This window comes from Delphinus delphis, chromosome 9 (genome assembly GCF_949987515.2).
Source record: "Delphinus delphis chromosome 9, mDelDel1.2, whole genome shotgun sequence".
In the NCBI taxonomy this organism is placed as follows: domain Eukaryota; kingdom Metazoa; phylum Chordata; class Mammalia; order Artiodactyla; family Delphinidae; genus Delphinus; species Delphinus delphis.
In genome coordinates, this window is record NC_082691.1 from 63,793,968 (window position 1) to 63,821,842 (window position 27,875).

General features: G+C 37.5%; 1 protein-coding gene across 2 annotated transcripts in view; it reads left to right on the forward strand.

Annotated features, from left to right (window-relative positions):
* Window positions 1-27,875, forward strand: part of BBS9 (Bardet-Biedl syndrome 9) — a 447,702-nt gene that overhangs the window by 222,559 nt on the left and 197,268 nt on the right. For both annotated transcript variants that reach the window (XR_009520638.1, XM_060020706.1), the window contains 2 exons: window positions 3,194-3,366; window positions 7,188-7,340. Coding sequence is in view for 1 of the 2 variants with exons in the window: in XM_060020706.1 (XP_059876689.1) it covers window positions 3,194-3,366; window positions 7,188-7,340 (326 nt within the window). In the remaining variant the exon portion in view is untranslated. The remainder of the gene's footprint in view (window positions 1-3,193; window positions 3,367-7,187; window positions 7,341-27,875) is intronic.

Below are 27,875 nucleotides of genomic sequence, written 5' to 3' on the forward strand. Positions count from 1 at the left end.
TAGTAGAAATCATAGGCAGAACACTCTATGACATAAAACACAGCAAGATCCTTTTTGATCCACCTCCTAGAGACATGGAAATAAAAACAAAAGTAAACAAATGGGACCTAATGAAACTTAAAAGCTTTTGCACAGCAAAGGAAACCATAAACAAGACTAAAAGACAACCCTCAGGATGGGAGAAAATATTTGCAAATGAAGCAATTGACAAAGGATTAATCTCCACAATTTACAAGCAGCTCAATATCAATAAAGCAGACAACCCAATCCAAAAGTGGGCAGAAGACCTAAATAGACATTTCTCCAAAGAAGGTGTACAGATTGCCAACAGACACATGAAAGGGTGGTAAACATCAGTAATCATTAGAGAAATGCAGATCAAAACTACAATGAGGTATCACCTCACACTGGTCAGAATGGCCATCATCAATAAATCTAGAAACAATAAATGCTGGAGAGGGTGTGGAGAAAAGGGAGCCCTCTTGCAGTGTTGGTGGGAATGTAAATTGATACAGCCACTATGGAGAACAGTATGGAGGTTCCTTAAAAAACTAAAAACAGAGCTACTATACGACCCAGCAACCCCACTACTCGGCATATACCCTGAGAAAACCATAATTCAAAAAGAGTCATGTACCACTTGACTGTTCATTTCAGCTCTGTTTACAATAACCAGGACATGGAAGCAACCTAAGTGTCCATTGATACTTAGAAGATGTGGCACATATATGTGATGGAATATTACTCAGCCATAAAAAGAAACGAAATTGAGTTATTTGTAGTGAGGTGGGTGGACCTAGAGTCTGTCATACAGACTGAAATAAGTCAGAAAGAGACAAACAAATACTGTATGCTAACACATATATATGGAATGTAAAAAAAAAAAAAAACGGTTCTGAAGAAAGTAGGCGCAGGACAGGAAGACACAGATGTAGAGAATTGACTTGAGGACACAGGGAGGGGGAAGGGCAAGCTGGGAAGAAGTGAGAGAGTGCCATGGACCTATATGTACTGCCAAATGTAAAATAGATAGCTAGTCGGAAGCAGCCGCATAGCACAGGGAGATCAGGTAGGTGCTTTGTAACCACCTAGAGGGGTGGGATATGGAGGGTGGGAAGGAGACGGAAGAGGGAGGAGATATGGGGATTTATATATATGTATAGCTGATTCACTTTGTTATAAAGCAGAAACTAACACACATTTGTGAAGCAATTATACTCCAAAAAAGATGTTTAAAAAAAAAAAAAAAAAGACTGGAGTGAGGGGAAGACTGGGGAAGCTCCAAGGGGAATGATATGACAGCAGAGAATACCAGGGTGTTTGCCATGCACCATGGCAGGCATACTTAGTGTATTTTATTCCTTATATAATTGAAAAGAGTATGACTAGGGGAATGAGAGCAGATATATTCTTGAATTCTGGCTGAGGGTGACAAATTGAAGTTAAAAACCAATTTAAAGAGGTAATATATTTATAGAATTTGTCAACGTACCTTTGGGAATATAAATAAATATTTCACATGCACATATTGTATTACCTTAAGTTCCTTAAGCAAAAAGACTAAGGTAATTTTTGTACTCCCAACATTTCTTTCTTTATGAAATTGCACATAATAATTGTTCAATAAATGGTGAACTAAATAAAATAGGTAACTTTGATCTCAGAAAGTGTACAGTCTCTTTGTAGAGACTGAATATAATCATCTGGTAGGTTAAATAAGAGTACATGGTTGGGGCTTCCCTGGTGGCACAGTGGTTGAGAGTCCGCCTGCTGATGCAGGGGACGTGGGTTCGTGCCCCGGTCCTGGAAGATCCCACATGCCACGGAGCGGCTGTGCCCGTGAGCCATGGCCACTGAGCCTGCGGGTCCGGAGCCTGGGCTCCGCAACAGGAGAGGCCCACATACCGCAAAAAAAAAAGAGTACATGGTTGTATGTATTAACTGCACAGTAAACTGTAGAATTCTCTATATAAATTCAGAGAAATGCATTGTTATGAGGTGGTTAAAATTGATAGATAATCTTTGGATTATTTAAAGTTTAGCTGAAGTTCCAATCCCTGCTCTGTTATTAATTGGCTAGATGACCTTGCAGATTATTTAAACTCTTCTGTTGCTATATTTATTCTTCTGTAAAATGGGGCTATTGTTATATAGCCAGTAGCCTATTGGGCTGAGAGTGAATGTGCAGTGCTTTAGATAGTGATTGGCACATATAAGGCTTCTATAGATGGTAGAGAAATAAAGGTTTCTTGGGGTAGGTGAGACTGAAGCCAGATCCTGAGGAATAGGTAGAGTTTAGACAATTGGGGAAGAAGGATATATACCATGAATTATTGGTCTGACATTTAAATTGCTTTGTGACCTTTGGCAAGTCTCTGAAATTCTCTGTGCCTGGTTTTCCTTCTTATAAAAAATGGGTTTTTGTAGTTATAGTGCTTGATGTATACATAGCTGGTGCTCTTATAATAGTTGCTCTTATCATAGATGTGGTTATTGTCACTGATGTCATCATCATTGTCATCATTGTTGTCATCATAATCATCAGGGTAGGAGATAGACAAGACTTTGGCTGTCTTGGAGCTGATGTGTCAGGGAATGGAGGGAATGGAGGGAACCAAGATTTATAATTGGGGAAGGGTCTTATTGCAAAATCTCTCTTCAAATGAAAGAACTATTAGAAAAATAGAAAACTTTGATTATGTTTACAGGGATTTAAGCTGCCTACTGTGTCCAGGATGTGGGCTTTCTATAGAATAAATTTTATTTCACATCAATTTTTTGAAACAAACTAGTGATACCAGGTTGTACTTTTGCAATGGCTGTTTTCTTACCTTTTTTTGTTATGTTTGTTTGTTTTTTACCATTTGAGTAAAGCTCTTTTTAGAAGGATCCAAATTTTGTGTTTTTACCATACTGAAACCTATTATAAGATACATAGTTAAAATGACTATGCAGCTTGCTGTTGTGACCACATACCTTTGGAATGAGCTTTGAAGATGTTAAGTTGTTGATGCAGAAAATCACGATAAGGCAGTAGAATTATTTTTATTAAGCCAGTAGAAATTATATCTATATTCCAAAAAAGAAATCTTTGTCCTTTTGGTATTCATGTCAGAGTTAGTGATAATTCATATAGTTTCAGCTACTAGTTATGTGTTAATAAGCCTTTTCCTTAATTATTTTTTCTCTTTAGAACGATATCGCATCCAGAGTGAACAATTTGAGGATCTTTGGCTCATAACAAATGAGCTTATTATCCGCCTTCAGGAATATTTTGAAAAACAGGGAATCAAAGATTTCGCATGTTCTTTTTCTGGATCTATGCCCCTTCAAGAATATTTCGAGTTGATCGATCATCATTTTGAGGTGTGTATGATCATAACCCGTATCATCTGTAATTTTTCAATATATGAAAGAAAGATGCTACAGAGGTAAGGATTCTAGTATACATGCTATTAGGCAGTGTACATCAAGTTGTTATTCTTATGTGGATGGTGGGGTTGTGAACCTGTTCCTGCCCTCTTGCCCAGTTTGTGATCAATTGCACACTTTTACAGAGTGGCTGCCTGGAGCTGTGGTCTGGCCTCAGAACAGAGCTGGTTTAATTCTCCCACATGGGGATTTAACCTTTGACCCCAATAACCCAGTGTTAAAACTATTTGAGCTTATTGGCAGCCAATTGGCTAACTAATTCTAGCAGGCCATAAATGAGGTGTGATTATAAAGTAAAGTGATTTTTCCTTTTCATTTTTAACAAGCACACCAGAACTTCTGCATCTGAATGAGGGTTAATCACGTAAAATATTCTCCAGTATCTGGCACAATGGGTGCTTAGTAAATGCTGAATGATTAAATGTCTAAATTAATGAGATCTGACAGTGACTTTGTTGCCTGGATATATTTGCATTTCTTCTTTGGAAGTACCTTCAGAGCCTGTGTTAGATTCTCTTGAGTATCTTGAGGGTGTCAAATCTTCATCCTTTGAAGATTGACTTGATATTTGGAAATAGTCAGGAGTCATGTTTTGTGAAAAAAATTGGACAATGAAAGTCATTGTTTTAAGTCCCATGTGTTAAAAAAAAAATTCACCAGGCTTTTATTTGCCTATAAGTAGACTCTGTAGGGAATTACAAAGAGGAATTTCAAAAAAATTTTGCACTTTGTTTAAGGAAACATTGGTTCCCTAGAGTGGCTACTTTTTAAGGAATCAATAGGTTTTGCATTTCAATTTGTAAACTATGGTGTGTGTTGTGTGTGTGTGTGTGTGTGTGCACGTGCGTGCGTGTGTGTGTGTGTGTGTGTTAATGAGAGAGAGAGAGGATGGGAGAGAGAAAGAGGGAGTGAGAGAGAGAATACGTCATGTAAATTGTCAGTCACATGAACATTCTACTTAATGTTCAGTCCCTTGAACATTCTAAGAGCATTGACTTTAACCTACAAATAAAGACTTCTTTGAATACAGTGTGAACATAAAGGGAAAATTTCAGTGCATACCACCCCATTGCAGATAACACGGCATTATCAAATAAATTGAATTTATTTGGGTCTTCCCTCATCTAAGCTGATAATATTGTATAGGACAGTATACTTTGACCAAATTGTGGCACCAAAATCAATAGTTTGGGAAATATGTTTAGGTACTCTAAGTATTGAGAACCTTTATAATTCTCTAGGATATATCTTAAGAAATTCCTGCTTCACTGTGCAAAACTGGGGTCCAGTGACTTATGGAAGAGAGTCCACAGAAAGACTATACTAATTACCTATTTGTAATATTTAAAATAAAAAAATATTAGATTCTAATTGACTATGTTTGACATACAGTCCGCCTCCCTCCTCCCCGCCTTATTTGCTGGCTAGTAAATCCCTGGAGTTTCTACATCAGGGACATTTCCTTTCTGGGGAGGGACTTAGGGAATGTGGTGAACTATAGGCACTTTTGTTACACAGTTAAAAAGGGCATGCTATACTTCCTTTGCTCTCTGGCCCCGCTCTACTTTTTTTTTTTTTGCGGTACGCGGGCCTCCGGGAGCACAGGCTCCAGCGGCCATGGCTCATGGGCCCAGCCACTCCGCGGCATGTGGGATCTTCTCCAGCGGCCATGGCTCATGGGCCCAGCCACTCCGCGGCATGTGGGATCTTCTCCAGCGGCCATGGCTCATGGGCCCAGCCACTCCGCGGCATGTGGGATCTTCCCGGACCCGGGCACGAACCCACATCCCCTGCATTGGCAGGCAGACTCTCAACCACTGCGCCACCAGGGAAGCCGTACTTTTTTTTTTTTTTTTTTTTTTTAATATGACTTTAAACTTTGAATCAAGGTGGCTTTTGGAATCTATGTGTCCCTTAGTGTAAGCTCCCTGAAGACAGGAATTTTTGTCTGTTTTATTCATTGTTGTAATTCCTAGAGTCTAGAACACTGCGTGGCACTAAGATCAATAAATATTTGTTAAATGTTGAAATTCTGACATGTGAAAACATTTCAATCACTGCTGTTTTGTTACACATTCAAAGAAATGATAACCTGGCTGATGTCTCAGTTTTGAGAATATTTAAAAAATTTTTTGTTTTATGAATTGAGGAAATAAAGTATTATAGCAGGAAATCATATAATTAAAAGGGTGAATTATTGATAACTCTAATATTCTTTTTTAAAAATTTAGTTGTTATGTCACTTAACTTTTGGTGATGAAAGTTTTTTTTTTTCCTTCAAGAGAATATACTTTGATTTAGTTAGCTACTTAATGCTTCTGAAACTGGGGTTAAAAGAAGTTAATAAAATTCCAAGTTTTTTTTCCAATCATGTGTCTGTTCTCCATACATGCACTGAAAAGGTAAGGAAGTTTGGTTTGATATCAGAAATGTAAACTATAATATGTTTGATTTCTGAACATTTTGAATATGATATTTACTTCAGAACTAGTTATGACTGTTTTGTTAAGTTGAATTAGCAGTTCACATGATCTGGGTTCATGGAGTATTCCCTATGACTTTGACTAGCTTTCTTTATTTTAATTGTATTAAATTCAAAAGTTATGAGAGGAGTTATACTGAAAAGAGTCGTTTCTGATTCTCATCCTCCCACTATTCAGTCTCCTCTTTGGAGGCAATTTTTGGTGTACAGTTTCTTGTTACCCTTCTAGAACTATTCTATGCAGTCACAACTATGTTACTATATAGATTAAAAAAAATACATGAATGATATTCTGTATTTCAGTTTTGCTTTGTTTCATTCAATGCATCTTTGGCTAGCATTGCTTATCAGTACCTGGTGGTCCTGCAAAGTCCTCTTTATTTATTCAACCTGTTCCTCTATTGATGAGTATTTTGATTATTAACATTATCTTACTATAATAGCAACAGAAAAAATCCTATAATGAATATCCTTGTGTGTACATTACTTTTTGCAAGCTCACCCCTAGGATAAATTCCTGGAAGTGGGATTGACAGGTCAAACGCTGTATGTTTGAGAGCTATTTGTATTAACTTTTCTGTGAATTTTGCCCACTTTTCTATTGGATTGTTGCTCTTCTTCTTACTCATTTGTTTGGGTTGTGGTCCTTTTTCATCAATTTGTAGATGCTTTCTAGATATTATACGCATGGTTTTTTGTCTCTGTGGTTATTGCTATTATTTTTTACAGTTTGCTGTTTGTCTTATCACTTTACTTATAATGTTTTTCTCTACCTTTTTCCTTAACCACGTAGAATTAAAAAAATGTTTTTTAGTTAGTAATTTATCAGGGGTGTGTGTGTGTATGTGGGCTTTTGACTTATAAAGATCTGTCTCATGCTAAGATTATTTTTAAAAATATAATTTTCTCATGCTTTGTTGTGTTTAAACTTTTGATTCCTCTGCAGTTGATTTTGTTGTAAAGACTGGGGGAAAAATCCTTGTTCCTTTTTTCCCTTATGTATTTAATCAGTTATCACAAACATTTATTGAATGATCTATCTTTACCCCAATGACAACTGGGCCATTTTTACTAAATTTCTATTTGACCTATTTCACTGTATCACCTATGTATTCATGTATCAAATATCACAGTTTTAATTCTCTGAACTCTGTAACACACTTAAATTTCTTCTTTACTCTTTTCAAACTTTTATTGGCATTGCCAGTATCCTTACTTTAGACACGTTTTGTTGTGCACATTTAACCTGAATTAAAGAAATTCTTCATTGTAGTTGCGGATAAATGGTGAAAAATTAGAAGAACTCTTATCTGAAAGAGCTGTACAATTTCGGGCCATTCAACGCCGGCTATTAACAAGGTTCAAAGATAAAACACCTGCTCCTCTCCAACACCTGGACACCTTGCTAGATGGAACTTACAAGCAGGTTAGTATAATAACAGTGATAGTTTTATACTACTGGATATAATTTTTTCCCTCACCCTAGAGTCATGTACCAGACTATCAAGATAAGGTATTTCTTTCCTATGTATTATGGAGCAGGAAATAGCACACAGGCTTTAGGGTCAGAATTTAAAGTCAAGCTCTGCCACTTTCTAATTATGTGACCTTGCGTAAATTAGATTAGCTCCATCCGTATTTTACTTCCCAGGGTTGTTGTGAGGATTTTCCATCTCTTATGTGAAGCACGCAGCTTAATGCCAGGCACATAGGATATGCTCGATAAATAGTACTATTATGATTAGTGTTATTATTGGACAATTCTTAGTACATCCCATAATTATCATCATAATTCTCAAATTGTCTTATAGAGCAATTAGATTACACTTCTAGTTTTATGTCAGTTGATGCTTTGAGATGGAATTCTCTTTTTAAAATTTATTTTATTAAAGTGTAGTTGGTTTACAATGTGTAAATTTCGTTTGTACAGCAAAGTGATTCAGTTATACATATATACATTCTTTTTCATATTCTTTTCCATTATGGTTTATCACAGGATATTGAATATAATTTCCTGTGCTATAGAGTAAGACCTTGTTGTTCATCCATTCTGTATATAATAGTTTGCATCTGCTAATCCCAAACTCCCAATCCATCCTGCACCATCCCCCTGGCAACCACAAGTCTGTTCTCTATGTCTGTGAGTCTCTTACATAGGTAAGTTCGTTTATATCATATTTTATATTACACATATAAGTGATATCATATGGTATTTGTCTTTCTCTTTCTGACTTACTACACTTAGTACGAGAATCTCTAGGTCCATCCATGTTGCTGTAATCACATTATTTCATTCTTTTTAATGGCTGAGTAGTATTCCATTGTATATATGTACCACATCTTCTTTATCTGTTCATCTGTCATTGGACATTTAGGTTGTTTCCATGTCTTGGCTATTGTGAATAGTGCTATGAATAGTAGGGGTGCATGTACCTTTTTGAATTATAGTTTTGTCTGGATATATACCCAGGAGTGGGCTTGCTGGATCATATGGCACCTCTATTTTTAGTTTTTAAGGAACCTCCATACTGCTTTCCATAGTGGCCACACCAACTTACATTCCCACCAACAGTGAAGGAGGGTTCCCTTTTCTCCATACCCTCTCCAGCATCCGTTATTTGTAGACTTTTTAATGATGGCCATTCTGACCATTGTGAGGTGGTGCCTCATTGCAGTTTTGATTTGCATTTCTCTAATAATTAGCGATGTTGAGCATCTTTTCACGTGTCTGTTGGTCATGAGATGGAATTCTTAAATAGCCCTTTGTTCTAAATCAAAAAGTCTATTTTCTTCATCTTCCTGATTCGTCCTTCTACCAGTGGTTTATCATTTGCATGACTAGGGTGATCTGGGTCTCACTCTTAAGGTATTACGTCTTCAAAAACTATTCAAATTATCATCTCAGGCTTGAAATAATAATTTTTAAATTTCAAATTTCATGGGTCATGCCTCTGTCAGTTCCACTATAAAGAAGTCAGCTTTGAATAACTGCATTATGTCTTCTCATATTTCTATACAATATCACTGATCTGTTTCAGAATCGGTGTTGGTGATATGAATATTCTGTTGATTTTTTTATTGAATTTTTTTGTTGAGATAGTTGTGTATTCCCATGCAGTTATAACAAAAAATACAGCTAAATCTCATGTATCCTTTACCCCCTTTCTTCCAGTAGTAGCATTTTGTAAAACTATAGCATAATATCACAAACCAGGGTATTGACATTGATAAAATCTATAGATTTTCTTCAGATTTCCACAATTTTACTTATACTCATTTGTGGGTGTATTAAGTTCTATACAGTTTTATCACACATGCAGGTTTGTGTATCCACCACCACATTCAAGACACCAAACAGCTCCATCACACGAGACTCCCTCATGTTGCCTTTTATTAACAGAACTCCCCTCCCGTCCACTGCGCTCTACCACATTCTGTTGTTTTTGAAAGGACGAATCAGGTATTTTTTTTATATAGTTGGCTTTTCTAGAGGAAAGAAAAATAGCTTACCATGTAAACATCAATAAATGTATTGATAATACATTTGCTTCTTGAAATTTTCATTGTTATTTGAAAATTAGTAGCAATTTGAGGGACAGTCTATAACAATAGTAGGGTATTGGAAAGAACACTGGGCTTGAAGTCCAAAGACCCCAGTTCTGTCATGTCACTTATTAGCTATGCGGCTTTTGGCAATTCCCTTACCTTCCCAGAACTTCAGTTTCTTTCTGTAAAATGGAATAACTACTCACTGTGTTGTTACAAAGATTCTATTCCATAATGGATGTAGAAATGCTTGGTAAATTGTTCTACAAATATAGACTGCCAGTTTCTTTTGTGCTGGAGCAATTATGTGACTCTTAGGTTAGTTGACACTAATGCTCTTTCTGTTCCCAGACTTCTTTTTTCTCTCTTTGGTGCACTTTTTGTTTTGTTTTCCTCCTCCTTCTTCTTCATATCTCTTTGATGACTTATCTCATTCTTAGGTTTCTTGCCACACCTGCACTTGGGGCTGAAGAAGCTGAATCTTATCTTTAATGGTGCTGTATCTTTTTGTGGACACAATGGCAGAGGGGTCTTTAAAGGGGTTTGATGAGGGTGCTTGATTTAATGCTTTCCATATTTTCTATATAGCAAGACTTCCTTTGTCTTTTATACATTCTCAGTTCTGGGGTTTATTTTTTTATGCTTAACTCCAGGTTGGGTTTTTCCATGATTTTTAGTATGGACAAGATGATCAAAACCATAGAGTTTTGCTTGAATCTATGTGTTAAGTCTCCATTCTTTTTAGATCAAAAAAGAGAATGAACAAGCTTTTGAAAGAAACATATGAATACTATAAGAAATTTGACTTAGTTTTAATGCAATTTACTACTTAGTTTTATTATATATATTAAGATTATACAAAATACTAAATTCTCGAACTTAGTTCTTTATCATCTTCTCAGAAATATGATCACTTTTGTATGTTTTTGTGTCTTTCTAGACCTCTTTTCTTTGCATTCAAAAACAAAATGTTGTTTTGTGAGGCTAAAAAATTCATAAATAGTATCATACTATACGTATTAGTCTGCCTCTCTTTTTTGTTTTTCTTCCAACAGTATGTACTGGAGCTCTTTTCACACTATGTAGATCTACTTCTCTATTGGTAATGGCTGCATAGTATTCTGTAATCTAGACATTCTGTAGTATGGAAAAACACAGTTTATTGAAAGATAAATCTTAAAAATAGTTTTAATGCTGAGTCTAACACTGAGAAAAATCCCTTTTAGACAATTCTATTGTGACTAGACAGGTGTATGACATACCTCACTATCACATACCTTTGGTTTAGTGTAAACTTATCTTTATACTTTGCCTGGCTAGGGGGCAGATTACTTGGATGACTTACTTGGCAGATTAGCCAAGCCCATGAAATAATGATTTGTGCTGGAGCCTGTCCTTACTCTCCATGGCATAACACCATTGCATGAGTGTCACTAGATTTGTAAAGTGTGTTCCTAATGTGTCAGTTTAAAATTAGTTCTGCTACCTGTGTGGAGTCCTTGTTTTCTCATGTGCAAGGGGCTTTTAATTTTCTCTTTTCTGTGCATCTTAGTGCCACTTTAGTTTTAGTTGGATAAGCATTCTGAGCTGTACATTGATAAATTTACTCCTGTCCATTTATCACCAGGCATCTGGAAGATGCTATATTGTCATCATTTAATGAAGTGGTGATAATTGGTTTATGTGAAAATAGAAGCAGAAGTCAGTATCCTCCTAAAACTAGTGTGTAAACTCTCTGAAGGCAGGGACCTTTTTTTTCTTTTGTCTTATTCACTACTATATTCTTAGCACAATACATTTCTTGTCATGTTATAGGTGCTTAATAAACATTTGTTCTAGGAATGAATGCTTTCTTGCCACCAAGATAATTTCTTGAAACTGGATGTCTTGGATAAGGGCAATCCTACAAAGAACAGAGCAGCAGAGAATTCTTTCAGTTCAGGCTCATGAATCATTAGGAAGATTTATTCTAAAATCCTCAAAAGCCACTAAAAAAATGAAACTCTTCTCGCTTCCTAAATAATATTGTTGGAGGACTCAGGTAAACTGCCGTAGCTAGGAAGGTTTTATCGCTGAAAATTCTTGACTAAAGAAATCTTTTCTATTCCTTTTTTGTGAGTATGTGTGTGCCAGAGTTAAGTATGAAATAATCATCTGTTGAAATATCTCAATGCAGATACAGAGGTTAAATTTCATCATATTGTAAGTATAATGAAAATTTCATCATATTCTAAGTGTAATGAGAATTATTTGAGATCTTTCAGTATTAATACCTGTCCAGAAGCATGAAAAGTTTGATTGTCTTCATTTTCCCTTTATGTAATTGTTGGGTTCTTTCTCTTGGAAACAAAATTTCTTTCATAAAATGTATCCTCTGAACGGTGAGGATAGGATGTAGAAATGTAGAACTGAGGAAGTTTGGGGGTCTTATGGGTGCTAGATATCCAGGAACTGCTATGAATTCCAATAAAGTCCTTAGGACAAACTGAAAGTGAAGCCCAAGTCCCTTCATATACGAATGATTAAGCATTGCTGAGTTGGCTGTAATGTGAAATAGTTGGTATGGTACATTTACTCATGTAATAGAGTTAGTGATGGTACGTTCGTAGGTTCTGAGGTCAAAGTTTGGCTTACTAGCTCTGCACTCAGTAATGATAGCTATTGTTATTTAGGAACCAAAAAGTCAATTTACCAGGTACAGGGATAGGTAAGGTCAGGGTGGGAGGGCAGAATGGCTTCTGTGCCCTTGGTGTTTAGCAGAAACTCTGGGTACCACTAGTTTACATGGTGAGGCCAGTGAAGTGGGTCTCCAATCTTCGAGTGACTTGGGATGTAGGTGCCTTTGAATCTGGTCCAGCAAGAGCCTGTTAGAGAAAGCCACTGCTTCTAAGGTTGCAGTAAGACATCCAACATTGTTTCCTTTAAATGCATGCTAATAAATATTCTAGGGTTTGAAGTGGCATATCTGACTTATTCTAGTATAATGATTAAGAACTCTGTGTCTAGAGACAGCTTACTTGTATTCCAGTCCTGGCTCTGTGACCTTGGGCAAATTACTTAAACAAAAAGAAAGCCAAAACCCTCCTAAACCTCAGTTTTCCCATCTGTAGAATGGTTCCTCCTTCATTGGCTTGTTGTGAGGACTGAAATGTGTAAAGACATTAATTGCTTAGAATAGTGCTTGGAACACAATAATCTCTCAACAAATGTTAACTACAATTCTGAGGATAGTTTTTCATCTTTATTTGACTAATAAGTTATGCCGTATCAAAAATGGTGCTATTCATTGATCAGAAAAAAGAGGTTATAATACATCATCTTTCTGAAACTTCGCTATCTGTCAGCATCACAAATCTAGATCTCAGCTAAGAAACATGAAGATCATGTATCCTCAGGGGCATCCCCAAAGTCCTCTAGCGTAACTGCCTTGGGTGTTTGGTTCCAGAGAGGATACCAAAAGGAAAGGCGCTTCAGGATCATGAGGTCAAGTGGCCATCTTCCCAAAATCCCTGATTGTTTCATCTGGATGTATTCTTAGAAGGAAAATTGCTCAATCAGAAAATATTTCTCACTCACACACACACACCACACACACACACGTACGCATACATATTGCTTAGCAAAAATGTACTAAGTTATAGTTACTCCAGCAGTGTATAAAAATGTCTATTTTATAGGTATTATTGTTTTGATCTTTACAATTCTTAACTGAAAAAATAATTTGACTGTTATTTCAATCTTTCTTTCTTTGCTTACCAGTGAGATTGAACATTTAAAAAATGTTAATTGGCCATTTATCTTTCTTCTCTTGTGATTTACATATGTAAAACCTTTTGTTCAATAGTATATCAGGTAGTTCAGCTTTTTCTTATTTTGTGTATATTGAGTGGCAATCTTTTAGCATACTTCTGTCATGCATAAAAAATACCTTGTGTAAGTAAGGAATGTAATCTCTCTTCATATGTAAAAGAAGTTTTACCAATTTGGCATTTGCCTTTTATTTTTATTTATGATGTTTTTTAGACAAGTAAAATTTATAAAGTATTTACATAATAAAGTCTTCATCTTTTTCCTTTAGGTTTCTCTGTCTAGGAAAGTCTTCCCATGCCAAGAGTATTATCGACCTATAATTTATTTTAACATTTTTATGCTATTATTCTTTTTTTTTTGCGGTGTGCGGGCCTCTCACTGTTGTGGCTTCTCCCGTTGCGGAGCACAGGCTCCAGACGCGCAGGCTCAGTGGCCATGGCTCACGGACCCAGCCGCTCCGCGGCATGTGGGATCTTCCCGGACCGGGGCACGAACTCGTGTCCCCTGCATCGGCAGGCGGACTCTCAACCACTGTGCCACCAGGGAAGCCTGCTATTATTCTTTATATATACTTTTTTAATCCATCTGGAATGTATTCTGCAATTTAGTGAGAAGCTAATCTCCTCGCCAAAAATGGTGAGCTAGTTGTCTCAGCCCCTGTTAACTGCATGATCCATTTTTCTCTTACTGAGCTGAAATACTACTTGTATCATTTAACAATTTTACTGTATAGCAAACTACCCCAAACCTTAGTGGTTTAAAACAACAGTTCATTATTGTTCATGAGTCTCTGAATCAGCTGGGCAGTTCTGTTGACCTGGGCCATGGTTGGCTGTTCTTGTTTGAATTCACTCCTGTGTCTCTGGTTAGCTGGTTGCTCAGCTGGGGACTGGATGGCCTAGGATGTGCTTACTTACGTATTGGCATTTGGCTCACAGTTAGATGGGGTGATTGTACCACATGTCTCTCCTGTGTGGCAGGCTGGCCTGGGCTTGTTTACATGGTGGCTACAGGTCCCGGTGCACAAGTATTCTTCAAGGCTCTGCCTGTGCCATGTCTCTAACTCCCCATTGGTTTTGACCAACCCAGATCAAAGGGTTGGGGAAATAGACTCTGCTTCTTTATTTGAGTCGAGAACTGTGGGCAGTTTTACAATTTACCCTAATTCTAAATGAGCATATACTAAATTAGCAAAATGTTTTGAAAGATAATTTTTTTCAACCTTTCCTAATCCTTGAACTTAGGTTTTCTATACTTTTAACTTTGAAACCTAAATTTTTGTTGTTATTAAAATTTTATTAATTCATAACCAGTTATGGTCTATGGATTTTAAAGATAATTCCTCTTATAATTAGATTTGTCAAGAGTTATTTAAAGCAAACAGAGCATCTGTGCTGTTTTCAGGCTAGTGAAACTGCCTGAATACTTACCTATGTGCTTAGTTATGGTCAGTTGTTTCGGGGATGGAATCTGTTATCTAGTCTCCTTGTAGGTCCCCACCATAGTCCTGTCCAGGGTGGGCGTTATGGGTGTGTGATCTGTGCAGTCACAGAGCCCTGTGTTTGGTTGAATGCTCTGTGGTAGCCGTCGTGAAATTCTTAATACTTTTTGAACAAGAGGCCCCATATTTTCATTTTGCCCTGGGCCCCTCAAATAATGTAGGTGGTTCTTGCCCTGTTGGGATACTAACTAACTTTTAATGAGTAGAACAAGACAATTGGGAGCTCAAATACAGAGTAGAATTCAAAGACATACTGGTTTTATTACCACTACCCCAAAACCACCTGTAAGTTTCCCCAAAGATGAACAAAAAGGGATGCAGTGGGCATCAATGAGCTCCTCTGAAGAACTCAAAGACTTCTTTCTGGGAAAGGCATCTTGGTTAACTGACAATGAAGTGACAAGTGTTATCTCATTTAAGAGTATCATCCTGCAATTAGCTGTCTCTAGGCACGTTGTGGGTGGCAGCCTCTTTTTAGATTTCCATTCTGTGGGTCACTGGCTTCAAGGTGCACCGTGAATAGTTATGAGTTTTGGTGCACAAAGGCTTCAGCCAACCACTTTTCTCCTGTTTTTAACTGCAGGTTATTTCTTATATCCTTATCTTTGATTGGACAGGAACCCCAAAACCACAGCACCACATTATACTTTTAGTACCATGCCTTTCCTGTATAGTATCTACTTACCATCACATCAGACTTCACTGGGGGCATCTACCAAGCACCCTTTACTGAGGTCATCCTATAGCTGAGGCTAGAAGAGAGGACTAGGACTATCACTCTGGGAAAAGCACCCCGTGATTCTTACATGGGAAGGATGTGGTTTCCCGTGAATGAGGATTTTCCAGTTGCTCACCACAATTTCTATAATTTATTCTAGAATTTTGGGAAAAAAGTCTTACTGTTTGAAAGAACTTTCACCTTTACTAGTTCTAGAGGCATAATGTTGAAAGAAAGTAACCGTGTCAAGAATTTCTTTTTTTCAGCAGTTAGAAACCTAAATTTCCTCATTTGGATAATTGGAATCCTGCTTTGTCAACCAAGTGAATATATTTTTGGAGGACCTAAGAAAAAAAGTATGGGGAGAGAAGGGAAATTCATGTTTATTGAGCATCTGTTGAGTCTGAGGTACATTTCATTTATTTATCATTTTATACAGCCATCTTGTGAGGGTGGCATTCTTGTTTCCATTTTATGGATGAAGAACTTGAGACATACATCAGGGTTAAACAACCTGCTCAGTGTTACACAGTTATTAAGCCATCTATTCCAAAGTCCATGTTTTAGTATGTCATGTGGCATTTGTACTTAAATTATTTCCAGGTGGGAAATAGACATCATAGTTTTCTTTAGCAAAACTACAGTCAGGTTGAAGAAAAAGCAGACTTGTGAAAAATATTTGTACATATTTATGATGTGTATATATTCATGATCATCCAATATTCATTGTATATACACCTATCAGAAGGTAACAGAATCTTCTGGAGAGTTCCCCAAATGTGTATTACATCTGAAACTTGGGTATCAGAGGAAGAGGTGAGTTTGCTAATTTAACTGATACTGAAGTTCAGTTTCTTTGCCATCAAATGCTAGTGCTTATTGCATTTGGCAGAAAAGCTTTGGAAAATAAGTTCTCTGATGTTATAAAATTTTCACGTGTATTTGTTTGTCAAAGCAGGACTCATTGGTTGAATTGAAATAGGGGAAATTTAGACTTACCCTATGGTTTGACTGCGTTTTGATGCTTTTATGTGTACTAAGATTTTTTTTTTCTCTGCTTGAACACTACCCCTCTGTTGTAACAGGGGAAAAGTGTTTACTAATCTAAAAGTTTAATTGTGTCAGATGACATATGTGTGATGTAATGACTGATAGCCATTAATGTTTTAGAAAGGCACTTGGCTGGTTTTTCTTTTCTGCAAAACAGAGGCTGTATTAGGCATAATTTTAAACAGAGATCCTGTGGTTTGGAGTTTGCTATTTGTTACTTTTTCTGTACTTAAAACTTCCTTCTACTCTGTTTATTTGTGTGTTATTGATATATAAAAATCATTTTAAGTCACGCAAAAATCTAAGAGCTTTTCAGTCTGTGACTTTTTAAATGAGCATGATATTGGCTGATAACACAAAGGAATATGTGATGAAACCATTCAGAGGCCTACTTTCCTCTTTGCATTGGCAAGTAAAAAACAATATGCTGATAGACTGAGAAGGAAGTATCAGGGATTTGATGATGTTGCTGCATTTGTTTTCCTTATAACCACTTAAGAGCTAAGAAAAAGTTCTTTCTCTTCCAAAGGAGATGGAATAAACAGATGATAAAGGGAGCACAAAAAAATGTAGCCATATGTTTGGGGATGAATGGGAGAGGTAAGTTAAAAAAAATAAAAGGATGGGATGGCAGTAAAAAAATGGAGTTTGCATGTTTTCACCCTATAATTCTATTCTTGGATGTTTATCTAAGAAAATAGTTCACAAAGGAAAAAAAATACATTCATCAAGTTGTTCATTTACAGTATTAATCACCTTTGCAAGAAATTGTAAATCAGCTTTCATTTCTTAGAAATGAAAAATAAAAAAAAAGATATATCATTTCTTATTATTTTAAAAACTGGAATAATATAAAATATTTTATTTTATTTATTATTATTATTTTTTAATTAATTTATTTAATTTATTTATTTTTGGCTGCATTGGGTCCTTGCTGAATGTGCATGGGCTTTCTCTAGTTGCGGCGAGCAGGGACCACTCTTGGTTGCAGTGTGCAGGATCTAGAGCACAGGCTCAGCAGCTGTGGCACATGGGCTTCGTTGCTCCGCGGCATGTGGGATCCTCCTGGACCAGGGCTCGAACCCATGTCCCCTGCATTGGCAGGCAGACTCCTAACCACTGCGCCACCAGGGAAGCCCCTAAAACATTTTAAATAATTGGAAAGCGCAGATTAGTATATAGTAAGTTTCCAATAGCTGTATCTATAATACATAAGTGTGCAAAGATTTGGAAGGAATACATAAAAAATGACATACATTTGTTTTAGATGACTTTAAATTCTTAAATAATTAAAAAAATTGTTATAATCATAATTTTTTAAGTGTGAATTTTTTTTCACAATATGTGAATGTACTTAACACTACTGAACTGTACACTTAAAAATACCTAAGGTGGTAAATTTTATGTTCTGTTTTACCACAATTAAAAAGAATAATAACTTTTTGAAAACTGGGATGTGGTCAGAAACTCATGGTTGTCATTGGTTTTAATTTTTTTTTTTGCAGTGTAGATTAAACATAACTTTTTATTTTTAACAATCCTATTCACTTTTTTTTAAACAACTTTATTAGAGTATAATTGCTTTACAATGGGGTTAGTTTCTGCTTTATAACAAAGTGAATCAGCTATACATATATCCCCATATTTCCTCCCTCTTGCGTCTCCCTCCCTCCCACCCTCCCTATCCCACCCCTCTAGGTGGTCACAGAGCACCAAGCTGATCTCCCTGTGCTATGCGGCTGCTTCCCACTAGCTATCTATTTTACATTTGGTAGTATATATAAGTCCATGCCACTCTCTCACTTCGTCCCAGCTTACCTTTCCCCCTCCCCGTGTCCTCAAGTCCATTCTCTAGTAGGTCTGCATCTTTATTCCTGTCCTGCCTCTAGGTTCTTCATAACCATTTTTTTGTTTTGTTTTAGATTCTATATATATGTGTTAGCATACGGTATTTGTTTTTCTCTTTCTGACTTCACTATGTATGACAAACTCTAGGTCCATCCACCTCACTACAAATCACTCAGTTTCATTTCTTTTTATGGCTAATATTTCATTGTATATATATGCCACATCTTCTTTATCCATTCATCTGTTGATGGACACTTAGGTTGCTTCTATGTCCTGGCTATTGTAAATAGAGCGGCAATGAACATTATGGTGCATGACTCATTTTGAATTATTTTCTCAGGGTATGTGCCCAGTAGTGGAGTTTTTGCGTCGTATGGTAGTTCTATTTTTAGTTTTTTAAGGAACCTCCATAATGTTCTCCATAGTGGCTGTATCAATTCACATTCCCATCAACAGTGCAAGAGGGTTCCCTTTTCTCCACACCCTCTCCAGTATTTACTGTTTGTAGATGTTTTGATGATGGCCATTCTGACCGGTGTGAGGTGATACCTCCTTGTAGTTTTGATTTGCATTTCTCTAATGATTAATGATGTTGAGCATTCTTTCATGTGTTTGTCTTCTACCCATTTTTGGATTGGGTTGTTTGTGTTTTTTATCGAGCTGCATGAGCTGCTTGTATATATTGGAGATTAACCCTTTGTCAGTTGCTTCATTTGCAAATAATTTCTCCATTCTGAGGGTTGTCTTTTCATTTTGTTTATGGTTCCCTTTGCTGTGCAAAAGCTTTTAAGTTTCATTAGGTCCCATCTGTTTATTTGTTTTTTATTTCCATGTTTCTAGGAGGTGGTTCAAAAAGGATCTTGCTGTGATTTATGTCATAGAGTGTTCTGCCTATGTTTTCCTCTAAGAGTTTCATAGTGTATGGCCTTACATTTAGGTCTTTACTCCATTTTGAGTTTCTTTTTGTGTATGGTGTTAGGGAGTGTTCCAACATCATTCTTTTACATGTAGCTGTCCAGTTTTCCCAGCACCACTTACTGAAGAGGCTGTCTTTTCTCCATTGTATATTCTTGCCTCCTTTACCAAAAATAAGGTAACCATATGTGTGTGGATTGATGTTTGGGCTTTCTTTACTGTTCCATTGACCTATATTTCTGTTTTTGTGGCAGTACCATACTGTCTTGATTACTGTAGCTTTGTAATATAGTCTGAAGTCAGAGAGCCTGATTCCCCCAGCTCCGTTTTTCGTTCTCAAGATTGCTTTGGCTATTTGGGGTCTTTTGTGTTTCCATACAGATTGTGAAAGATTTTGTTCTAGTTCTATGAAAAATGCCATTGGTAGTTTGATAGGGATTGCACTGAATCTGTAGATTGCTTTGGGTAGTATAGTCATTTTCACAAAGTTGATTCTTCCAATCCAAGAACATGGTATATCTCTCCATCTGTTGTATCATCTTTCATTTCATTCATCAGTGTCTTATAGTTTTCTGCACACAGGACTTTTGTCTCCTTAGGTAGCTTTATTCCTAGGTATTTTATTCTTTTTCTTTCAGTGGTAAATAGGAGTGTTTCCTTAATTTCTCTTTCAGATTTTTCATCATTAGTGTATAGGAATGCAAGAGATCTGTGCATTAATTTTGTATCCTGCTACTTTACCAAATTCATTGATTAGCTCTAGTAGTTTTCTGGTAGCATCTTTAGGATTCTCTATGTATAGTATCATCTCATCTGAAAACTGTGACAGCTTTACTTCTTCTTTTCCTATTTGGATTCCTTTTATTTCTTTTTCTTCTGTGATTCCTGTGGCTAAAACTTCCAAAACTATGTTGAATAATAGTGGTGAGAATGGGCAACCTTGTCTTGTTCCTGATTTTAGTGGAATTGGTTTTCAGTTTTTCACCATTGAGAACCATATTGGCTGTGGGTTTGTCATATATGGCCTATATTATGTTGAGATAAGCTCTCTCTTTACCTACTTTCTGGAGGGTTTTTATCGTAAATCGGTGTTGAATTTTGTTGAAAGGTTTTTCTGCATCTATTGAGATAATCATATGTTTTTTCTTCAGTTTCTTAATATGGTATATCACATAGATTGATTTGTGTATATTGAAGAATCCTTGTATTCCTGCGATAAACCCCACTTGATCATGGTGTATGATCCTTTTAATGTGCTGTTGGATTCTGTTGGCTAGTATTTTGTTTAGGATTTTTGCATCTATGTTCATCAGTGATATTGGCCTGTAGTTTTCTTTCTTTGTGACATCTTTGTCTGGTTTTGGTATCAGGGTGATGGTGGACTGGTAGAATGAGTTTGGGAGTGTTCCTCCCTCTGGTATATTTTGGAAGAGTTTGAGAAGGATAGGTGTTAGCTCTCTCTAAATGTTTGATAGGATTCGCCTGTGAAGCCATATGGTCCTGGGCTTTTGTTTGTTGGAAGATTTTTAATCACAGTTTCAATTTCAGTGCTTGTGATTGGTCTGTTTATATTTTCTATTTCTTCCTTGTTCAGTCTCGGAAGGTTGTGCTTTTCTAAGAATTTGTCCATTTTTTCCAGGTTGTCCATTTTATTGGCATAGAGTTGCTTGTAGTAATCTCTCATGATCCTTTCTATTTCTGCAGTGTCAGTTGTTACTTCTGCTTTTTCATTTCTAATTCTGGTATTATGAGTCTTCCTCCTTTTTCTCTTTATGAGTCTGGCTAATGGTTTATCAATTTTGTTTATCTTCTCAAAGAACCAGCTTTTAGTTTTATTGATCTTTGCTGTTGTTTCCTTCATTTCTTTTTCATTTATTTCTGATCTGTTCTTTATGATTACTTTCCTATGCTAACTTTGGGTTGTGTTTTTTGTTGTTGTTTTTCTTTCTCTAATTGCCTCAGATGTAAGGTTAAGTTGTTTATTGAGATGTTTCTTGTTTCTTAAGGTAGCATTGTATTGCTATAAACTTCCCTCTTAGAACTGCTTTTGCTGCTTCCTATAGGTTTTGGGTCATCAGGTTTTCACTGTCATTTGTTTCTAGGTATTTTCTGATTTCCTCTTTGATTTCTTCAGTGATCTCTTGGTTATTAAGTAGTGTATTGTTTAGCCTCCCTGTGTTTGTATTCTTTACAGTTTTTTCCTGTAATTGATATCTAGTCTCATAGCGTTGTGGTCGGAAAAGATACTTGATATGATTTCAATTTTCTTAAATTTACCAAGGCTTGATTTGTGACCCAAGATATGATCTATCCTGGAGCATGTTCCATGAGCACTTGAGAAGAAAGTGTGTTCTGTGGTTTTGGGATGGAATGTCCTTTAAATATCAATTAAGTCCATCATGTTTAATGTATCATTTAAAGGTTGTGTTTCCTTATTTATTTTCATTTTGGATGATCTGTCCATTGGTGAAAGTGGGGTGTTAAAGTCCCCTACTATGATTGTGTTACTGTCGATTTCCCCTTTTATGGCTGTTAGTATTTGCCTTATGTATTGAGGTGCTCTATGTAGGGTGCGTAAATATTTACAGTTGTTGTATCTTCTTCTTGGATTGATCCCTTGATCATTAGGTAATGTTCTTTGTCTCTTGTAATAGTCTGTATTTTAAAGTCTGTTTTGTCTGATATGAGAATTGCTACTCCAGCTTTCTTTGGATTTCCTTTTGTGTGGAATATCTTTTTCCATCCCCTCACTTTCAGTCTGTAGGTAGGCCTGGGTCTGAAGTGGGTCTCTTGTACACAGCGTATATACAGGTCTTGTTTTGGTATCCATTCAGCCAGTCTATGTCTTTTGGTTGGAGCATTTAATCCATTTACATTTAAGGTAATTATCGATATGTATGTTCCTATTACCATTTTCTTAATTGTTTTGTGTTTGTTATTGTAGGTCTTTTCCTTCTCTTGTGTTTCCTGCCTAGAGAAGTTCCTTTAGCATTTGTTGTAAAGCTGGTTTGGTGGTGCTGAATTCTCTTAGCTTTTGCTTGCCTCTTTTTTTTTTTTTTTAACATCTTTATTGGGTATAATTGCTTTACAATGGTGTGTTAGTTTCTGCTTTATAACAAAGTGAATCAGTTATACATATACATATGTTCCCATATCTCTTCCCTCTTGCATCTCCCTCCCTCCCACCCTCCCTATCCCACCCCTCCAGGCTGTCACAAAGCACTAAGCCAATCTCCCTGTGCTGTGCGGCTGCTTCCAACTAGCTATCTACCTTACTACGTTTGTTTGCTTGTCTCTTAATCTTTTAATTTCTCCATCGAATCTGAATGAGATCCTTGCTGGGTAGAGTAATCTTGGTTGTAGGTTTTTCCCTTCTATCTCTTTAAATATGTCCTGACACTCCCTTCTGGTTTACAGAGTTTATGCTGAAAGATCAGCTGTTAACCTTATGGGGATTCCCTTGTATGTCATGTGTTGCTTTTCCCTTGCTGCTTTTAATATTTTTTCTTTGTGTTCAATTTTTGATACTTTGATTAATATATGTCTTTGTTTGTTCCTCTTTGGATTTATTCTATATGGGACTGCGCTTCCTGGAATTAACTCTCTCTTTTTTCCCATATTAGGGAAGTTTTCAACTATGATCTGTTCACATATTTTCTCAGTCCCTTTCTTTTTCTCTTCTTCTTCTGGGACCCCTATAATTCGAATGTTAGTGCGTTTCATGTTGTCCCAGAGGTCTGTAAGACTGTCCTCAATTCTTTTCATTCTTTTTTCTTTTTTCTCCTCTGTGGTAGTTGTTTCCTATTTCCTATTTTATCTTCCAAGTCACTTATCCATTCTTCTGCCTCAGTTATTCTGCTATTGAGTCCTTCTAGATAATTTTAAATTTCATTTATTGTGTTGTTCATCATTGTTTGTTTGCTCTTTAGTTCTTCTAGGTCCTTGTTAACTGATTCTTGCATTTTGTCTATTCTATTTCCAAGATTTTGGATCATCTTTACTATCATCACTCTGAATTCTTTTTCAGGTAGACTGCCTATTTCCTCCTCATTTGTTAGGTCTGGTGGGCTTTTACCTTGCTCCTTCGTCTGCTGTGTTTCTCTGTCTTCTCATTTTGCTTAACCTACTGTGTTTGGCGTCTCCTTTTCACAGGCTGCGCATTCGTAGTTCCTGTTATTTTTGGTGTCTGCCCTCAGTGGTAAGGTTGGTTCAGTGGGTTTTGTAGGCTTCCTGGTGGAGGGTACTGGTGCTTGTGTTCTGGTGAATGAGGGTGGATCTTGTCTTTCTGTTGGGCAGGTCCACATCCGGTGGTGTGTTTTGGGGTGTCTGGGACCTTATTATGATTTTAGGCAGCTCACTGCTAATGGGTGGGGTTGTATTACTGTCTTGCTAGTTGTTTGGCATAGGGTGTCCAGCACTGTAGCTTGCTGGTCATTGAGTGGAGCCGGGTCTTCGTGTTGAGATGGAGATCTCTGGGAGAGCTTTTGCCATTTGATATTCCATGGAGCCGGAGCTTTCTGGTCGACCAATGTCCTGAATTCGGCTCCCCCACCTCAGAAGTACAGGCCTGACACCCGGCCGGAGCATGAAGACCCTGTCATCCACCCGGCTCAGAAGGAAAGGGAAAGAAAAAGAAAGAAAGAAAAATAAATAGAATAAAATAATAAAGTTATTAAAATATAAAATTATTATTAAAAATAAAAAAAATTTAAAAGTAATAAAAATAAAAAAAAGAAGGAAGAGAGCAACCAGATCAAAAAAGAAATCCACAAATAATAACAAGCGCTAAAAGCTATAGTTAAAAAAAAAAAAAAAGAAAAAAAGAGACAGAACCCTAGGACAAATGGTAAAAGCAAAGGTATACAGACAAAATCACACAGAGAAGCATACACATACATACTGACAAAAAGAGAAAAAGGAAAAAAAATATATATATCGTTGCTCCCAAAGTACACTGCCTCTATTTTGGGATGATCCGTTGTCTATTTATGTATTCCACAGATGCAGCCTACATCAAGTTGATTGTGGAGATTTAATCAGCTGCTCCTGAGGCGAGATTTCCTGTCTCTTCTTTGTTCGCACAGCTCCTGTAGTTCAGCTTTGGATTTCGCCCCGCCTCTGCGTTTAGGTCACCTGAGGGCGTTTGTTCCCGCCCAGATAGGATGGGGTCAAAGGAGCAGCTGATTATGGGGCTCTGGCTCACTCAGGCCGGGGGGAGGGAGGGGTACAGAATGCGGGGCGAGCCTGCAGCGGCAGAAGCCAACATGTCTTTGCAACAGCCTGAGGCGCGCCCTGTATTCTCCCGGGGAAGTTGTCCCTGGAACCCGGGATCCTGGCAGTGGCAGGCTGCGCAGCCTCCCGGGAGGGGAGGTGTGGATAGTGACTAGTGCTCGCACACAGGCTTCTTGGTGGCGGCAGCAGCAGCCTTAGCGTCTCATGCCCGTCTCTGGTGTCCGTGCTGATAGCCGCGGCTCGCACCCGTCTCTGGAGCTCGTTTAGGCGGTGCTCTGAATCCCCTCTCCTCGCACACCCTGAAACAGTGGTCTCTTGCCTCTTAGGCAGGTCCAGACTTTTTCCCACACTCCCTCCCGTTTAGCTGTGGCGCAGTAGCCCCCTTCAGGCTGTGTTCACGCAGCCAACCCCAGTCCTCTCCCTGGGATCCGACCTCTGAAGCCCGAGCCTCAGCTCCCAGCCCCCAGCCACCCCAGCGGGTGATCAGACAAGCCTCTCCGGCTGGTGAGTGCTGGTTGGCACTGATCCTCTGTGCGGGAATCTCGCCGCTTTACCCTCTGCACTCCTGTTGCTGTGCTCTCCTCCGTGACTCCGAAGCTTACCCCCCGCCACGCCCGGTCTCTGCCAGTGAGGGGGCTTCCTAGTGGGTGGAAACTCTCCTCCTTCACAGCTCCCTCCCACTGGTGCAGGTCCCGTTCCTATTCTTTTGTCTCTGTTTTTTCTTTTTCCCTACCCAGGTACCTGGGGGAGTTTCTTGCCTTTTGGGAGGTCTGAGGTCTTGCCAGCGTTCAGTAGGTGTTCTGTAGGAGTTGTTCCACATGTAGATGTATTTCTGATGTATTTGTGGGGAGGAAGGTGATCTCCACGTCTTACTCTTCTGGCATCTTGAAGGTCTCCCGTCTTTGGTTTTCTGAGGGAAGTATTTTCTCTCACCTGTATATACCTTGTAAACTTATTTCTCTAGTCTCATAATGTTTAGAACGTCGGGTAATCATTGCATATATGAGATAGTTTATTCCTATTCACTCAAAAGAGAGCAATTAGATAACTGGATGGTATGCGTGAATGAAGATATGAATAGGATGGATGTTGTCTTGCTCTATCTGACCGTAAACTCGCCAGTACCTCAGCCAAACTGGAGAAGCATACAAAGCTCTTTGAAAATGATGTCAGTTTTTCTTCATCTAGGTCAGAGTGCAATCTGGAATGTAATCTCCAAAGTGTGTTTGTTTTAAGTACATCACTGATGTATTCAATATATGTGTGTGGCTATATAGAAGTATAGCCCAACAGAAACATACCTCAAGCCACAAATATAAGCCATATATGTAATTTGTAATTTTCTAGCAGCTACGTTAATAAAGTAAAATGACACTAGTGAACTTAATTTTGATAATGTGTTTTATTTAACCTTATATATCTAAAATATTATCATTTCAACATGTAATCAAATAAATATTATTAATGAGATATTTAATATTTTTTCCACAGTAAGTCTTTAAGACATGGTTTATTTGAGACTTGCAGCAGATATCAAGTGCTGAATCGCCACATGTGGCTAGTGGGTACCTTAGTGAACATTACAGTTCTAGCAACAGATAATTGTCAACTCATAATTTTATATTATTTCTTATAATGTCTCTTTTCTTGGTTTTTTTCTTTCCCTTAGTCCCTTTAAATTCTTGTTCATGATAAGACTATCACTGACCACTGATTTTCACTTACTCGATATGAATAGCAGGCGGTGGGAAGCACTTAGATTGTTATGGGACTACTGGGAACCTTTGCTTACATAAGCCATGCCTTCAGATATTGTTTAAAAAAAAAGCATTGAGCTTCCCTGGTGGCGCAGTGGTTGAGAGTCCGCCCGCCAATGCAGGGGACACGGGTTCGTGCCCCGGTCTGGGAGGATCCCACATGCCGGGGAGCGGCTGGGCCTGTGAGCCATGGCCGCTGGGCCTGCGCGTCCAGAGCCTGTGCTCCACGGTGGGAGAGGCCACAACAGTGAGAGGCCCGCGTACCGCAAAAAAAAAAAAAAAGCATCAAATTTTGTGTCAACAGATTTGGGTCCCAGTTCCAGCTCTCTCTAGCTTTTTGGCTTTGGATGTGTCACTTAACCGCTCTAAGCCTTGGCTTCTTAACTTCCATCTTTGGACATCTTAGGACCTTTTTGCACAGCATCTAGCATGGGGCTTATCTTCTAGTAAAACTCTCAGTAAATATTTATTGTGTTGTATAATAATTAGGGCAAAGGATTTAGAATCTTAAGTTTCCATTAGTATAGGATTTCAGAAACAAGTGGGGCCTTTGGGGTCATCTAGCACCAGCCCCTAGACTGGAATGTGGTTGTGGGCCAGTCATTGTTTGGTGGACGCTAATGCTAGTGATCTAAGGTACAGGGCTTTGTGAGACTGAATTAATTTTCAAACAAAATATATAAGTGCAAAGTATTATTATAAATTGGAGCTACGCTTCCCTGGATTTATGTATGTAATGCTAATTGATATTAATGGGGATTGTACATAAATCAAGGGGAGAACAGACCTATTAGTGTATAAAAAACATTCTACTTCTAATATCCATCTGGTATGCTTTACTTCCCTGGGGCATATGTGTTTTTATAAATTGAATGCATAGTTCTTTATCTTCATGTTGTTCACTCAGTATTGGAGTTTTCTGCTTACTAGTGTTAGTTTGAACGTCTCCCTAGATTGTAACTTCAGTATTAAGGTTTCATTTTGGCAAACTTAGCAGGTGCAGAAATGTGGTATTTGTCTGGTATAAAGCATTCTAAGCCCAGGGTAATCAGGAATGCTCTCTTGTGCTAAAATTTCATTCTATTTATTGTTTGATCTTTAAAAAAAAAAATTAGTCCTTTGACATACACTCAGAAGCAAGATGTTTCTAATATTTCAATAAAACAATTAATGGGTCCATTATAAGGAAATGAAAATCTTTTTGTGTGAGTGATGAGAGAAAAATATATAAGTGGCCTCCAATTATCTGTAATTGTATGAGGTTGTCTTTCATTTATGTTATCTATCTTCCTGTTTAATCCCATCTAGCACAATTATTCCTTTTGTATTAGTTTTCTGTAAATGGAGTTCTGAATGGTTTGAATTGTGAATCAACTATTGTGATGATCACAATCTTCACAACCCTCCTCTCTACCTTCCTTCCCTTCTCTGCCTTTCTCGTTCTCTTTAAATAAAGGAAAACAAATACATTTTCCTGGAGAGATTATTTTATGATCTTTCTTAGCAAAAGAAAAAGATGTATGGTCTTTATAAGAGTATCTATGAATAGCTGAATAATTATATCAGTCTGATTTGTGTTTCTCT